The sequence below is a fragment of the Erigeron canadensis genome, chromosome 2, assembly GCF_010389155.1.
Source record: "Erigeron canadensis isolate Cc75 chromosome 2, C_canadensis_v1, whole genome shotgun sequence".
NCBI lineage: Eukaryota > Viridiplantae > Streptophyta > Magnoliopsida > Asterales > Asteraceae > Erigeron > Erigeron canadensis.
Window position 1 is genome coordinate 33,854,832 of NC_057762.1, and position 18,101 is coordinate 33,872,932.

General features: G+C 32.0%; 1 protein-coding gene across 1 annotated transcript; it reads left to right on the forward strand.

Moving 5' to 3' along the window:
- Positions 1–12,807: 12,807 nt before the first annotated feature.
- On the forward strand, positions 12,808–16,886 carry LOC122586371 (reticulon-like protein B13). The gene is made up of 4 exons (XM_043758365.1): positions 12,808–12,862; positions 16,086–16,281; positions 16,403–16,614; positions 16,696–16,886. The coding sequence occupies exons 1-4, from the start codon at positions 12,808–12,810 to the stop codon at positions 16,884–16,886; spliced, it is 654 nt and encodes a 217-aa protein (XP_043614300.1).
- Positions 16,887–18,101: the final 1,215 nt, after the last annotated feature.

Below are 18,101 nucleotides of genomic sequence, written 5' to 3' on the forward strand. Positions count from 1 at the left end.
CTAAACTAAATAACAAACAGAACATATAACTGATGGGTTGTTGTTTGCAGAGTATTTTTAGTATCTTATTACTAGTTAACGAACAAGAACTTAAACAAAACAAGATATGAATGAACAAAAAATTAAGCAAACAGAATATGCATTGAGATCGAAGAAAGCAAAAAAAAAAAGCCCTTTTGAGGGTGCACCAACAACAATCAGATAAGAAGAGAAAAAAAAGAAATATAAATGACAATAATCACTAAAAAATAAGTATATTTATCAAAGAAAGAAAAAACAAACATAAAGAAAAACAATATATAATTATAACAAAGAAAGGGGGAAAAATATAGATAGAAGACATACCTAGGGTTCCGATGAAGGAGATGATCGACGAGTAAGTTGGCCGGTGAAGGGTGGCCAGCGAACAGTGGTGTGTGGAGGAGATGAGATGGAGGGAGTCTGGTTGATGGGGAAGAGCGGCTGTAATGTGTTTAGATTTTGTTTTGTTTTTAGGTTTTGTTTTGCAGATGATATAAGAAGGTGGAATAATGCTTTTTTTTAAGGTTATAAAAGCACTTTTAAGATCTTATTTCTTTTAAAAAACAAACCGTCTTCAACCCTAACGTCTGCGCGCCCGCATACATAAGATGCTTTGCAGATGTATTAATCAAAAACAAACAGAACCTTACTTAACGTGTATAAAAAAATTGTATATTTCCATATTAAATGTTAGCCTCTTGAAATTTATGGTAACTGTACAACTAATTAATGCACCTTAACAAAAGTCTTTAAGATTTTGTTTAACAAAACCCAAATCTTAAAAAGCAATAGTGTAGGAAAATCTTTTGGAGAAATGAACTTATGAAAAATGATTTTCCTTGTATTAATATTTAGTTATCAAGTTGTAAAGTGGTTCTTTGTATTTATATTTGTCGGTAAACTTCAAACTAAAAAGGCAATGTCTATGAAGATAAGTATCCTAAGTTGTCTTTTGATGTTGTATAACGCTTTGCATCTAAACGAGCTTATTATTTTGTTTGATCAATAATAGATTTAAATGAACCCCAGCGATAATGCGAAATGAATAAATAGTACTGCAAAGCTATGTCGACTATATATAACGCATGTAGTCATGTAGATGAAGATGACAATATTATAAATGAACGGAAATTAACCATTGGTTTGATTAAAAGATATGGTTATAATATAATACTCCGTATACTGTAATTACTTGGCATTATATTTGATAGGTAATCAATCTCAATAGATGTATTTCTAAATGTGTGACCACTATTAATTTAACCAAAGAGTATGGACTTTCAGAGTACGTACCGTGATGATTGACAAATAATAATACAACCATTTGTAACTTAACACAAATATGCCGGAGTTAAAATTTCCCATATTTACCGGAGTTGAAATTGCAACAAGACTTTCACAAAGTAATATATGCAGATTCAAATACTGAAATACCACAGGGGGAATTATAAAAGTACGTTCAAGTAAAAGTACAGGGATAATGTTATGTATATTGTATGTAAATAATTCGAAATAATGTTTATTAGATGTTAAATGTATTCACCCAATAAAAATCTAACAAGTGACACCTCTATATGGTTGTCACGTATGTTTTCTTACATACAATAAACATTTTTTAAAGTTGTTTACATACAATACACACAACTTTAATTATTTTTTATTATAAATATTCATCTAAAATTTGTTATATTCTAGGATATTTATCCGGTATACTATATCTTACGCCACCGTGTTGTTGCCTGTCGCTTTCCTTTCCAGCATTGGCCAAATTGATATTGGGTCCCTCCTCTGCCATTTCAAGTCACAAAGCAGATAAATCTTTGATTCTAAGAGCACACCCTATATTTATATTTATTTTTATTTTAACATACTCAAGAGTCAAAGTTATCTCTATGCTTAAATTATATTTACCTTCTTACGATCATAAGGTTCCAATAAAGTAAATAAAATTAAAACATAAAAATGTTTTGAGAATATGACTAATCCTCTTAACTTATTCTTTTAAAATTTCTTTTAAAAATATAATTATAATCATAACATATAACACAATTAAAAGATGAGATTTGAAGAGAGATTTAATATACATTTGTCATTAAATAGATGCATTAGAATGATTATTAGAAAGATGAGTTTGGAGAATTTATCATTTCCCATCTTATTGAAAAAACCAAAAAAAACATAAATAATTAGTTAAAAATATAAATAATTTTAATGTTTAAGAAATGTACGTTATAACTAATTTCATTTAAGGTATTTTAGATATTTTAAGTGAGAATATTTAAATTAGTGGGAAAAAAATGATATTTTAAAATTATCAACTATTTACTTATAAAAATTAGAATAAACAAATGCTTTATTATAATAGTAAAGATAAAGGCATAATCAAAATATCTCGTAGTCATTTTCGAATCTTTCCATAACCTCCTCCAAAGTATTAACTAGTAATATTTAATCCTAAAACTTTTAATAAAAACGCCAGGCTCATTTTTTGTTTGTTAATTCATTTGTAAACCATGCGTTAAAACATGAAAAAGATATCGTACATGTCATTTGGTTCGTTTAGTGTCCTACTTAAAGTTGTTGGACACCAAAACTATTAAATGTGTAATTTGACAAAAATTTAGAGTCAATTCCTTAGTTTATGGTATAATAAGTCCATTAAAAAGTTCTGGTGTAAAGGTTTTCTTATCTGTAACGTCTTCATTGAGGACCTTAGTTACCTAATATGTGCTAGCCAAAAGAGAATAAGCATAAGAACCAGTGTACAAAATAGAAATATACTTTAAGCAACCTTCTAATAATGTATTCCCTTATGTGTTATATATATATATCGGCTCAAACATTTTGGTGGCCTTAAACGAGATCAAATTTGGGGCCTAGTTTCCTAACATCCAAAGTAAAGTGTCGGTGTGTGTGTGATGTTGCCATTGTGGTTAACCGTGGTGCCGCTACAACACCAATGATTCAGATTTACAGAAACAATCAAACAGAATTTTTGAGCATAGGAATTAGGAAGTTAAGAGCATCAATGTATGATTTTTGGAGAATAGAAATAATATCGTATAAACTTACCTATATTTATAGCCAAAAATTCAATCGTAATAAGAGTTGCACCCTTTTCAATTTCACTATAATTATGAGTCTCGAATGTTGCCATCATAATCAAAGGAGCAGGCTTTTCAATTTTCAAGAAGATGAATACTTCGTAAAAAGAAGCTGCGTTTAATCTTCTTGTTTTCCCTTTTTAGGCGATTTCTTTTCTTTATTTTTTTTTTAGCTTGGCCGCTGCCTTCTATGGTTCTAATTAGATATTTAGATGTATATAAGCCTTTAGCAAAAGTTGGGGGCCTTTGGGTTTTGGTGGCCCAAAACCCATGCTTGACCCTAGTGCATATTTGAGCTGGCCTGATATATATATATATATATATATATATATATATATATATATATATATATATATATATATATATATATATATATATATATATATAAAGAGTGCTATTTTGCTTTTGTATGTTATATACTGAAACTTTAATCATGCTAACAAGCTACTCATCCCGTTTATGTATTTGAGGGCACCCTTTATCTAACGAGCCAAATACATTTGCTGGTTATAACTTTAAGTTAATTAAATGGTAGATGTTTTTAAAACTTAATTTACACAACATGGTCAAATGGTTCATGAGAAGCTTAAAAGAAGAAAGTAATGTTACATGATCTGCTTACATGTTACGTATACTTAATTAATACTTCATTGTTACATATTCTTTCTCTATATTACTATATACAGACGAGATAGGTACCCGCGCATTGCAGCGGCAAAAATAAACTACGTTCGAAGTGTTATGACAATGTTCGAGGTGAGATGTGAAAAGGGGGCTGCCGTAGAGATAGGCACGTTTACCTTTTTTGAAAATTTGCGGAAATCCCTGGGGGGGGGGGGGGAGTATGAGTTAGGGTTTTTGCTATGTGTTTTGTGTGTGAGGGAGAGATAGAGTCTGAATTTTTTGTAAGGACGTTTTAGTCACAATGATAGAATGGAAAAAAGGATGTATTAAGATGGATGATAAATTACACATATCAAGTTCTTACAAGTTTAAGGCGAGGTGTGCCAGTTTCTTTTATAAGGGAGTATATATAGAGCTCATTTTTTTATGCGACCTCTTCTTTTATCAACTATAGTATGTACCTGCCGTTTTTATATTTTGCAACAATAGTTCTCATCGTCAAAAAGGTAGAGCATTAATGGTTGTTAACTTCTGTTTGCGTGTTTAACGAGAGTAACAATAACGGCCGCAAAATCATGTCTTTTTTTTTAGCAAGGATTTTGGTCATTTTCTCAAACGTGGGTTAACGATCATTAGATGCTATTTAGTGTCTAACAATAGTTACAAAAGTTACTGCAAATCAAGTCTATTTTTTTAATGAGTGTCGGAGTATGTAGTATTCATGTCAAATTATTATTGTCTATTCGTCACTCAGTTTAACAAAAGACGTGAGGGTTTTTTTTTTTTTTTTACGTTTTTATTTTTACCTTATACTTTTAACTAAAATTGTCATTTTTTAAGTTGTTTTCGGCTTTTCGCAATTTATTGTACACAGTCAATATAATATCCAGGTTCATTTGTATTTTATTTTTTTCTACGATGATTTATATCGTACTTTCCACCTATTTTTGTATTTCACATATAATAGTGTAATTTTAATGCATTTTCATTTTTCTCTCCCGTTTTTCCAAATTTTTTTCCCGTTAATCATATATAGTTCATATATACATGATTGACATTTCCCCCCTTCAACAATTTATATAATTAATTATATAAATGATTTTTATCTTATATTTGTATAATTGTACACGACAAGTCGACAATACATTTTCATACACACGTTTAGATAAGTAACAAACAAATGTATCTCTCGCTTGCAAGGGCGGTACCACATGGGGTTCGAAGGGGGCAAATGCCCACCTCAAAATTTAGATTTGTCATGTATTTTTAAATTTTTCATCGATTTTAAAAAATTTCTTATAGGTTTTTAACACTTTGATCCCTTTTATATTTATATTTCACGGATTTTTTAATTGTGCCCCTTCTGAGATTTTTTCCTGGTACCGCCTCTGCTCGCTTGTATAAAGTTTCTGAAAGCAACGTTATGTCTCCCGGGGCAACGTCTTGGTAACATAACTAGTTTGAAGACAAATAATGTCAATATTTTTTTGGGTTAAAGGTTTCCCGACAAAATTATCACCTTAGGAAAAAAATAACTCAATCTTAGGGAAAAAATAACTCGATCTTAAAAAAAATCAATCAATAAACAAAGGAATTAGGACCCACGAATGAGTATAGTGGTCGGAACTCGGAATCTTCATAATCCAAGGAAGTGATGGTTGGAGGATAATGATTTCCAGATTTTTTTTTTATATTTTTAAAAAAAAGAGGCTAATAATGTCAAAATCCCATGTGAGGTTGTTGTGGGTTATGATTTATAAATACAACCATGCATGAGCCTACACGGTTGACTTGAGACACCTCAATAAATACACTAAGCAACTTTGAGTAAATTAGAGTACATGGGCAACCGTATATATCTGTATGTATGTATTTCAGTGTGATCCGTGATCTCTCGAGTTGACTCGCCTTCTGATGTACAAGCGTGTCCCTCTTTATTTATCAGGCGGGGATCTTGTAATTTTAATCATTGTATTAAATCAACGGTTAAGATTTTTTTAACATAATTTAAAAGAATTTCATCCCTTATTTATGTGGAGCGACATTCTTGTAACATAATTTTGTCATCTACAACAAATATACAAACTTTATTACACAGTGTATAACCTCATAAAACAGATATTGTTGTAGATTGCTAAATTGTGTTGTAGGAATATCATGTCCCCTTATTTATTACATAAAGTCCGCACGTACAATGAGTGGCGGATGTATTTATGGCTTAATGGAGTCACTGGATCACGTTAAAGAGAAAAATGAGTATGTAGATATAATATACTCAAGTTTAAATATAAAACATCTCACATAATAACTTTTTGATATTTATATTCACTACTACAAAATGAGTCTAATGCAACACTTTAAAAGCGACACTTATAAAATGTGTTGCCTTTATGATGACATTGATTAAAATGCGACATTTTGATAATAAGTGTTGCATATAAAGTAAAAAAAAAAACACTTTTTTGCAAGTGTTGCAATTTATATTACAATTGGCAACACTTCTAATAAATGTTGCATTTTTTAAACGAAACTAGCAACATTTTTAACAAATGTTGCATTTGTACATTTTTAACAAATGTTACATTTGTTAAAGGTTAAAGACAACACATTTTTTAAAGTTAGAAAATTTAATTCAAAAGTCAACTCTTTGAAAGATGTTGCTTAAATAAACTTTAATGAGACATTTCCAAAAAACAACATATTGAGGATGTAAATCCTTTTTCCGTATAGCTATATACGTCTTAAGTGGGGTGAATTTTAGTTCGCTTATGTACGTATTGATATATAGTCAAGTGGGTTGCAAGCAAGTACATTGTTGATGTTAAAAGCGAACACGTGCATAATTGTGTTATGTTAGAGATTGGACAAATAGTTGTATACTATAGCAAGTCCTATAGACCAAAGTCAATAATGTTACTGGAAAAAATATAAATGAGCCGAAAAATTCTATTAAAAGTGTAATTCAATATTCTCTAATATTCTTCTCTTTAATAAATATATATTTTTAATTGCCTAATAAAATATCAGGATTCATCGTCTTCATTTGCTTGCATCCAATCCCATAATGTATCATCATCATTATCAAAATCATCATTTTGATTGTTAATTTCCCCCACCTCATTGATTTCTGTTTCTAACCTCATTGATTTCTGTTTCTGCTTCAACCACAAGAGGAGGCATATCTTTATGTAGCAACTGAGCATCATGCTCACCATCTTGAGACAATGAACCCAATCTATCTTTACTAGGCTCGCACCAGTATGATTCATCAACATTTTCACCACCTTCTTCCTCAAAGTCAAAGAAATCTCTGGGAACAGTGTTCATAACATAGTGTAAACCATCTTCTATAGGATCTGGCACATAAAATACCTGATGCACTTGGTTAGGCATGACAAAAGGATCATCTGAACAGCAAAACTTGTTCAAATTAACACAAGTTAAAGCAAACTCGTCTTTCTCAACTTGATACCACCCACAATGAAACAAAACAACACTAAAACTTGATGAATAGTCCAGCTCTATTATTTCCAAAATTCTACCATAGTAGTCAACGTTACCATCAATGAGGTTTTTATCCCGTGTGCTTGCAAAACTAGGAGTTAAAGCAGTTACTGAAACGCCACTATTTTGAGTCTTACATCTAAGATCACGTGCTTTGGTGTGAAACCTATACCCATTAACATAATAGCCTTGGTATCTCTTACATGTAGAACTCGGGCCTTTAGCTAACGAGAAAATATGATCAGGAACATTACTATTACTTGCTTTGTCTTTCACCACTCCGCAAACTGATTACAATGGTTTTGTGCTCGTGTCCATCTACTTTTCAGTGGTTGGTAGTCAATATAAACTTGGTGCTCCCTGTATTATGTAATATTCATTTACACAAGTTATTATCTATAATATAAGGATTGTTTAAGATATTACACTAGTCACATCTAATTTAATAAGGATTGTTTAAGATATTACACTAGTCACATCTAATTTAATAATTAATCAAGGGAAGGAAATTTTGAAACAAGTTACTTACTTAATATACTCTTCAATCGTGTTGCAATCAGAATTGAATAAGGCATATCGATGTGCTTGTTCATTTAAACGAGCATCTAAAGTGAAAGTCTTTCCTTCTTTTCATTTTTTACCTCTGAGCGGATGACCTTCAATGACAAATACTTTTACACCAGATTCATTTGTATTGTCCAAGGCATCAACGTCTTCAACACTCTTATTAAGTCTAGGTTTTTGCTTCTTCCTGCATATAACGTGAGCAAAATATCGAACATTATTCTTCAATCAAATACCCTTCGGCTATGGATCCCTCTGGTCTACCCTTGTTTCGCACATATGACTTCAGCTTACACAGGTATCTTTCCATGAAAAACATCACCTGTATTGTACCAGTCCACCAAGCCTAACTTCATTTACTAAATGAATAGGCAAGTGCACCATGATATCAAAGAAGGCTGGCAAAAATATTTTCTCGAGTTGACATAATGTCTCGGTTATTTCTGGCTATGATGAACAAAGAGTACGATGGACATCTTAGACTATATGGTAAAGGTGTTACTAAAAAGTTAATAAATAAAGTCAGTGGTGGTAAGGGGTCATATATGGTTCCACGAGAGATTATCGAGTCCCTGAAAGTTGGTGAAGTTGGTGTAGTGGATGTTGAAGGTGAGAGAAAAAGGTTGGATGATATGCGAAAAGACTTTGAAGCAGAACAAGAAAGGAAGAAAGCTGAACTAGTAGAGGATCATGAAAGGAAAAAGGCTGAACTAGAAGCTATAAGGAAAGATATCGACAACCAACGAGATAAATTAATTGAAGATGTTGTGCGAAAGATTATGCAAAAACTGCCTCCTGGAGTTACTCGCGAGATCTTTTTACCTGATTTTTACAAGGTATGTCATCAACTCTTATCATCTTTTTGATCTTACATATTGCAATACTGAAATTATATATGTTTTCTTTAAGTGATGTCCCTGATTCTTAGTTTGTTACATAGAACATTTAACTGATTTTTAAATTACTTAATCATTTGAAATTACAAACATCGTGTTATAGAACCTTATTTTTGTTGGAAACCACTTAGCAGGATGTATTGTATAAACATGTAATGTTGACAGTAGCTTACATGAACGGTTTCACTTGATGAGTATCTTTTGTATGCATGTATTTTATGATTTGAGCCTTAATATTGATCTGAATAGTAATGTTAGTAACATAGATATTAAATAATGCCTTTTGTTATGGGTCAAAATCCATAATACACATAGGATTGTGAACTGAATTTGTTATGTGTAACCTATAAAATGTTAGAACCCTTTAGTTATATCGTCTAAAAATCACTCGTTTATTAGCTACAAAATTAAACAGATTCTGTTAACCTATGTGTTTAAATGTAGGATTGCTCATGGTTGTTGGTTTCTTATGTGCGGTAGGAAACAATCTCGACCCACCATGCTAGTCATTCTTGGAACAAATATATATATATATATATATATATATTGAATGTTACTGCGTGCCTAGTTATAAATCGAATCTTCATCCTTCAAGACTTGAACATTCACTTCTAAATAGTCTTGCATAGTTATACATAGTTAAAGTAGAATATATAATGAGCTGATGAGATATTGAGAACTTTATTATAGGAAGACAAAACCTTAATGACCCAAATATATAAGTTGCCCAGAATCATATCTTTATAAGGGTGATAATGCACATGTATTTTAAGGACTGTATATGGTTTGTCTATCTATCTTTAAAAAGTACATGTCATATTCTTGATTTTTAGTTTTGCTTTACTATGTTGGTACCAAGATGCAACAGATAATATTTCTGCTAGCTTGTTAAATTTGTTTGACACTATATACTTGAAAGAAGACTAACCTTATTCTTTCATTGTTTTCATATGCAGGTGGTATCTTCTTTGGCGTTTGACGTATGTAAAGCAACAAAAATACAAAATTTGCAAGAATGATTTTATTACTTTTATGATTGTAATTTGATGTTTTTCTTAATGTTTTCTACGCAGTTAATGGCATGCATCTGACAATAGACAAATTTTATATGTATGATGTTGGATAATTTATATATATTATCTGTTTTGACTTACTAAAAAGCATTGAATTATCTGCTTTGACTTTCTAAAAAGCATTGACAATTTTATATACGAATAGGAACTAATGAAAGTGTTGCTTCATCAAGAAAAAATGTTGCATTCAAGTAACTTATAAAACCGCAGAAAGTGTTGCCTTATATGTCAAAAAGAGTTGCTTTTTTATGCTAGGATGAAAAACAGTGTTGTCTTAGATAATGGTAAGTGTTGCAATTTTATTTTTAGAAAACACACAAGTGTTGCATTTGATAGGTAAAAGTGTTGGTGTAGATTGAAAACAAATGCATAAAAAGTGTCGCATATGAATAAAAAAAGTGTCGCTTTTTATAAGTATCCCATTTTCAATATAATGGCAACATTTTAAAAAATTGTTACATATTTAGAAAAAAGTGTTGCTTTAGGTCTAAGGTGACGTTAGCTAATGGAGCACTTTATAAAGTGTCGCATTAACAATAATGCAACATTTTTAAGGCCTAATACAACACTTTATAGGTGTTATCATAGCTTCAATTTGTAGTAGTGATTAGAATGAATAGATTATTGAGCCGTCATGCATGTTTTTTATGGATTAGAAAGTTAAGATGTGATAAGTTCTATACCTAAGTTTGGGTATATAACAGTCACACATACACACACACATACACACACACACACACACACACATATATATAATATAGGGAGACAATCAAATAAGAACAGTTTTAAAATCAGAACACGGGAGAACACTTAAATCTACATTTTGTTGCAATAAAAGTCCATAATACTAACATAGTGTATAGTTAATTATCATTATTTAAGTGTTTAACAACGTACACATTGGTCTGTCAAAATCGAGAAAATCATGATTTTTGTTTTGTGAATCTATCTTGGATGCATATTCATCAAAATGATGCATTAAAAAAAAACCCCATGATTTTTTTGATTTTGACGGATCAATGTGTTGTTAAACACTTAAATTTTGATAATTACTTATGCACTATGTTGGTTTTATGGACTTTTAATGCATCAAAATGATGTTTTTAAGTGTTCTCTCCGTTCTTATCTTAATAGTGTTCTTACCGGAGCGTTACCATATATATATATAAGTGAAGGGTATGGGTGACTATCAAATGAGAACCAAATTAAAATGAGAACACTTAAAAACTACATTTTGATGCATTAAAAGTCCTTAAAACTGACATAGTGCATAACTAATTATAATTATTTAAGTGTTTAACAACACATTGATACATCAAAATCGAAAAAATCACGTTTTTTTTATGCATCATTTTGATGAATATGCATCCAAGATGGATGCACAAAACAAAAAACTTGACTTTTTCGATTTTGATGGCTAAATGTGTTGTTAAACACTTAAATAAAGATAATTAGTTATGCACTATGTTAGTTTTGTGAACTTTTAATGCATCAAAATAATGATTTTTAAGTGTTCTCACCATTCTTATTTTAAAAGTGTTCTCACTAAAGTGTTACTCTATAAGTGAATATGTGGCTGTTAGATATATAAGTTTGGGTACAAAATCCCTTACATATTGATTTTTTAATATTTATAATATAATAGATAAGTAATTGTGCTTTCATGTTTTTTATGGATTAAAAAATTAAATTATAATTAGTCAAAAGGATCGCAATTTGGCTAATGAAATAAAGCTATTATGATAGCAAAGTTGATATATGTTCTAATGGGCTCCATATTAATGAACTAATTAAGGCTAATACATTATGTTATAATGGGCTTCCTATGAATGGAACTCGGTGTCAATGACTTTTACCCACACCAGCTTCTCCGAATAGTCCGATTTTTCTTCCACGACGATAAGGGGCTAAAAGATCTACTACCGTCTTGGGCCTGAAGTTTACACCATAAAACTTAACCTCTTAAAAATTACTGTATCTAATAATAATTAAATAGATATTGTATTTAATAATATTTAGATTAGATTTTAATGATTGCATTAGTTAGTAGAATATTACCCTTGTTCAACAATAATCGAGGAAGTTGTGATAAAAAAAAAAGTATGAATAAATATTTTCTAACAACTTTCACAATCTCTCTGATAACTAAGAAAAGATATGCTTTATCCTATGTGAAAGCTCTATTTAAATGACAATTAGGATGTCTACTTAGTTATGTAACAATTTTATCGTATAAAAGACAACATCGTTGTTTTATACTAAACGAAAGAAAATTCATAGTAAAAGATAAACAAAATTAAATGAGAAAAAATAAAAAATCAATAACCCAAATATCAAACATCTCGTATGAATGTACTCGGTGCCAACCTCGTATAACAGCCGAAATTGACCAAATCCATAAACCAAAACCCAAATATCAAACCGCAGTTAGGAAGCTGGTAGCATTTCAGCCGGTTGGATTTCTTAGGCCGGTGCTTATAGGTGTCTTTCCGAGTGTATTTGAAGGCCGAAGACGCTTAGACGTTATTGACATTAAACATCTTTGTGGCTGCGTCTTGCAAAATATTCTTCCCCAAGAAGTTTAAGGACTTTGTATATGTGGGGCCGGCTGCAATAATTGTTTTGTTTTATATATATGTAGTGTATATATATGAAAAGTTCCAAGAAGCTTTTGTTTATAGACAATGAGTATCGGGAGTCCAGAATAATATGATGTTGATGTGATAACAAAGAAGCTCCAAAAAGAGGCCTTACGTGAACAATAAACATCCCGAAAAGAGAACAGAACGATCGTTGGAGTGTGGGCATGGCCTCCACGCGGAACCTCATAACACCACGTGTACACACATTGACACCTGTGCATTCTAACCTTAATTTACACCCGCCCTCTCGACAACAATCACAGAGATAGATTTTACAAAAAAAAAAGCAAAACAATACATACATACATCGTAGAAACAAAAAGTACGAGTAACAATTAACAAACTATCATTCATCAATCATCTTTTAGTATTCCTAAGCATGTCGGAAACAACAACAACAACAACCCAAGTTCATCCTCCTTCATCAACTACAGGTCTGTTAATATTTTTTTTCTTAATTACTTTTACTTTTTTTTTTTTAACATCGATCAAAATCTGTAGTCACATATATATATAAATATATATATACTCACTTGTATACATAAATCTGTAACACCTTAAATAGTTTCAACTTGCTTACATACAATTGGGTTAATTGAGTTCCTGGAATAGTATTAAAATAGGTAGTTTTTCCTCCCGTTTTGTGGCGGAAGGGAAGCACATTAATGATAAAATCAAAACTTCTTATTCGACGCCGTTAGAAACGCGAATTATATAATCAATGATGAGTTGGTGTAGTGGTTTGGAGTTCCTCTAGAGACCTGGTCTCTAGGTTCGAATCCCCACCCAACCAACTTTGAGATATGGATAATCCTTCTATGACGGTTTGATTTGGGTATACTCATGTTCAAGTCTGAGAGGACAAGGTTTACCCTATTAATTGTCGTGCTTTCGGGGCGGATTTGTTGGGGGTTTTCCTTCCATTGGGTATTTAAAATAGGCATTTCTATTTAAGGGAGCTCTCTAGCGCGGACCCGGTTAAAACAATGTATGTTAGACCTTTAGCTGTCGAATCGCGACACGAAGTTTCAATCGACATTTTCCTTTCGAAAAATTAATAAAATATGGTTATGAAAGTAACTAATTAAATTGAAGGACCAAAGTGAAATCATTTAAGGTTAGAGTGGACTAGAAGAAAACTTAAATTACAAAGGTGTAGCTTAACATGGAGTAATTCTATTAATGTGAGTAGTTGATACTTTAAGGTTAAAAATGAAAAAGTATATATTTGATGTACAAAGTTATTAATTAAGCCTAAGAGAACAAAAATAAAAACGGGATTAAAAGGATTAACAAAAAAAATGAAGTAAGCTCAACTGGTAGATGCATCTTTGCGTTTGTTTTTATAGGTCTTGTGTTCGACTCTCTGGAGTGACAAAGTTGTGGGGTTTTCCCTGAATCACTTGTAACGGCTCATAGTTTACATCTTTAGTCTAAAGAACGTAGAAGACTTCACCATTGTATGGTGAGGTGTTCCTGATATCGATTACCTATCAAAAATTTTAAAATTCATGACATGGAATTGGACGTGGCAACCTATATGGATGTCACGTATATCCGGATCCATAAAATAGTAAAGTATTTTTAATATTTAAAAGTGTATCCATTATAGATATTCAAACTTCAAAGTTCCATGCAAATAGTTTGATACATTTCCAAACTCCCAATCCAATATAATATGCAATTTCATTCTTAGTCCACCTAAAAACCATTTATTTGTGTTATGTTCTTTTCTCCATTTGGTGATTTAGAAAATTGGGCTAGTAGGTCTAGTTTGCGCGAGATGTCTATGGATGTGCTTAAACTTCTTAGGTTCTGTTATAGCTTAGGTTTTCAAAGAGTTGTTGCTGATAGTTTTGTGGTTGTTAATGTATAAGCATCTTGGGTATGAAAAACAACTGATTTAGATATACAATGCTTTGCTTAAGGATTGTAAATAGATTTGGAAAACACAGGAAGGAAACGATTACATTTTACAGACTTGATGTTATAATAAAGGTTAAAATGTTATTGCATAAGGTCTACAAGTGTTTGTATTGATTTTCTAAGCGAACCAAGTCACAAATTTACAATGTTATAACATAGAAAACGTAGAAAACCAAATATTGAACACGCCTAATCTAAACTTGGTATCTCTCCTGGAATTGAACTAAATAGATCTTACTTGGGATCTAATCAAAATGAAGTAAGTAACCTGAAGGTCTCAGCAGATCTCACTTGGGATCTAATCATAACATAATACGAAGCAACCTGGGTAACATGTCTCGCCAATACTCAATGTGTGTGTCCAAAAAATCCATAAACAAAGAAATCTGAAACAAACGATGTCTGAACATGCTAGATTACCCAAAATAGGTTCAACCTGGAATCAGAATTGCTCTCACAAGGGATTAAGCCAAATACCTCAAAATTTAACCCGAATCAAACTTAAATGAGTCGATATCCAAACCCAGACCAGAATCACTTTTAGTTGATATAATTCTCAACGAATCAGGAACCTAAACCAGGTTAAGGCATTGACCAAATCAGTCTTGATCTCTTGGGAATTGGTCGAACAGAAGAAACTATATCAGTCTCGATATCACGGGAATCATTCAAACATTAAAACATAAACCAACAAAATCTTAACAAGGATCCGGCTGGAAAATAAGAAAAAGAATAACTGGAAGAAAAAAGATGGCTAACGGTTGTCACATATATGTTTCTTAGAACCCAACCCTAACCAAAATATTTTGTAAACACACAATAGAAAACTAAGCTCTATTACCTTGTAAACAGAGTCGGGTAAACAAAAGGAATGAAAGGACTACATTGTATTGACTCGATTATAATATAAAGGTTACAATGGTATATATCGAAAACGTAGAAAATCTAGTATCGGAATGGGGTAAACTTTACTAATGTAATACAGGGCTAATGCTTGATAATAATACAGAAAGCTTCTAACATGGATACATGCTTTTTTATAGTTTGGTTAATTAATTTAACCATTTCCTAGGTGGTCTCGTGGATAACGTCCTGTTATCTTTACAAAGATTCTCTGGTTCGAATTCCACTAACTTGACGTGTTTAGTCCGAGATTTGTTTTGACCGGCCTATCCAACTTGTTTTCATGCTAAGTATAAGTGTGAGATGGAACAAACTGGCCTAGTATTTAATTGGTTTCCAATAATCAAGAGTTTTGAGTGGTAAAAAGATGATTGCATACAAGAGATCGACATGAATGGGATCAATAAGACTGCTTTGACAAATAAATTCTTTGGGGTAATTCAAGTGTTCAATGGTTGAGACACTTGTATGCATGGACCATCGATGTACCATTTGGATAATAGTAGACACATGTTATATTTGATTAGTGGATTATGAACCAGAAGTATATAGGGTCATGAATCATGATATGATATAACTTTGTAAGGGTGTTTTGATGTTCATATGCATAGCAATTATAGCGACTTTACAAATGATCTGGATTAAGTTCCAGCTGTACAATGTTTTGCATGCTTCTTGGAATCCAATTATTTTGGGTACATACACAGTACAGTATATTGAGCATTTGAGCATATATCCTTTACTTTATGCAATTTTCGAAAGTACTTACTGCAATGATCATACATTATGATTATGATATATTGATATGTATATATAAAACACATCCAGATGACTTTTACTCGGTGAAAGATGTAATAATGTGGAGGAAGAAACGTTTGAGTGTTGGAGTAATGGGGGCTGCAACTGCATTGTGGATGGTAATGGAAGTTTACGGTTTCAATTTCATAACTGTGGCATCTTGGATCTCTATCTTCCTTTTTTCTACTCTTTTTGCATGGGCTAATATATATAGGCTGATTTACAAGTAAGCCATTCCTTCAAAATTTTACATCTGACTAAGTTTTATTTTATTATTTTTTATTTTTATTATCTCTAAATAGTATATTCAAGCCTTTTTGACATCAAGTTTCAAATGATTCTTGCAGGGAAGAACCAAGAATGTCGGGGGTAATGATATCCAAGAGCACAGCAACTGAAATTGCAAATCAGATAAAGAAATCATCAGAAGAGGTCGCGAAATGGATATTTAAAATCGGTGCTCAGAGTGAGTGGTATGTTTTTGGTGCAACGGTTGTAGGGCTGTGGCTACTTTCCATCATTGGCAGCGTGTTCGACTTCCTGACTTCTCTCTACATTGGTATGTACTCCGTTGCAACTATTTCCCACAGAGTGTGTATATAGATCATAAGCATAACTTTTTCATTGGTGGTGTGTGTAGGGACCATGATGGGTATGATTGTGCCGGTGATTTGGGTGAAATATGACAATAAGATAAGGGAAATTGGGACGAGGTTGCAGAGGCAGAGCAAGCGATTATACAGCAAGATAGATGAGAAGGTTTTGCAGAAGGTAAAGAACAAGTTCAACTCATCATCAAAAAAGGAGGTAAAGGAGAAGAAAGCTGAATAGCAGTTTCAACCGTGACAAACATATAAAGCGTTGTGTAAGACGTAAGATGTTTCTGTAATATCGCTACTGTAGGTATGTTTTGTACTTGATTGTAATCTGTTCTTATGGACTTTGAATTTGTTTGGTATAATGTAGAAGGCAAACATAATTACTTGTTCTTTGTTTATATACTAGTACTATACTATGTTCGATCACAAGAATTTGAAGGGTTTTGAGTATCTAATATGCAATTAAGCAATACGGATGGAATGCGCAATGTTTTCATTAGCACATTGTTAAATCGGTACATGTGTAAGCTTCAGGTGTATATTCCAGAACATGAAAATAAGAATGTTCATTTGCCGCCATTGTCTCTGTGGATTTGTCATCTGTTGGGCTTCCCATGAAGCGATATTCCCAGCAAAACAATCTGCATTTTGTAACTAGTGTTTTTGACATTGTATTGTGGGGAGCGCCATAAGGCCCATAATATTGTCCTCTGATTTAGTCATCAAACATTAGTCTTTGTTTGTATGCATCTAGCTAGTCATTTGTCTTTGCCAGTGTCCGAGTTACCAAATGGCATAGAGTGGATGTGGCCGGCGGTTTTTTAACACATGGGCTGGTTGCTAGATGGTTTGTTTATAGTGGACACTGGTAATTTCACGTATATAGGTAAATTGGTAAGAAAAAGTAGAAAAATATTGAGAAATACACTAAAAAATAGTAAGTTTAATTTGTATGAAATAAGGCATATATCATGTTCTTTGTTAGGTTTGTTTTTAGGTACAACTGCTATTCAAACAAACAAAAGCAAGAGTTTGGTATCAAATAATACTTCCACTCAGTTTTAATGCCCGCATCCAAAAGGTAATTAATGTTAGTTTTTCACAAAAGGCAATGGTACCATCAACAAGCATTATGTGACTTAGGAATTATATAGCGAATCATTAAAGAAAACCCCAGTTGCCCAATTGCTTGTATATGATGATTTCCATGTTGCTTGATACGCTGATTTAGAATCCATTATTAACTTTCTTTAATATTTCGCCTAATTTCTTTGTGGTATACTGATTACTGTATTGATTTACTTTATGACTTGCTTCATTAACAATTTGATGTGTATATCGTTGTAATGGAGAGTCTTAACGTTTAAAATACGGAGTACATTGACAGACAAGGGTCGTAATCTATGTGCTAGGAGTAAAAGTTGTATTAGAGTTGGATTCAAATTGA

What these genes read in the sequence shown, in the direction of transcription:
- LOC122586371 (XM_043758365.1), top strand. Translation starts at nt 12,808, where the DNA reads ATGTCGGAAACAACAACAACAACAACCCAAGTTCATCCTCCTTCATCA. An exon ending in TCCTCCTTCATCAACTACAG is followed by an intron (nt 12,863 to 16,085) that starts GTCTGTTAATAT and finishes AAACACATCCAG; the next exon opens with ATGACTTTTACTCGGTGAAA. An exon ending in ATATATAGGCTGATTTACAA is followed by an intron (nt 16,282 to 16,402) that starts GTAAGCCATTCC and finishes TGATTCTTGCAG; the next exon opens with GGAAGAACCAAGAATGTCGG.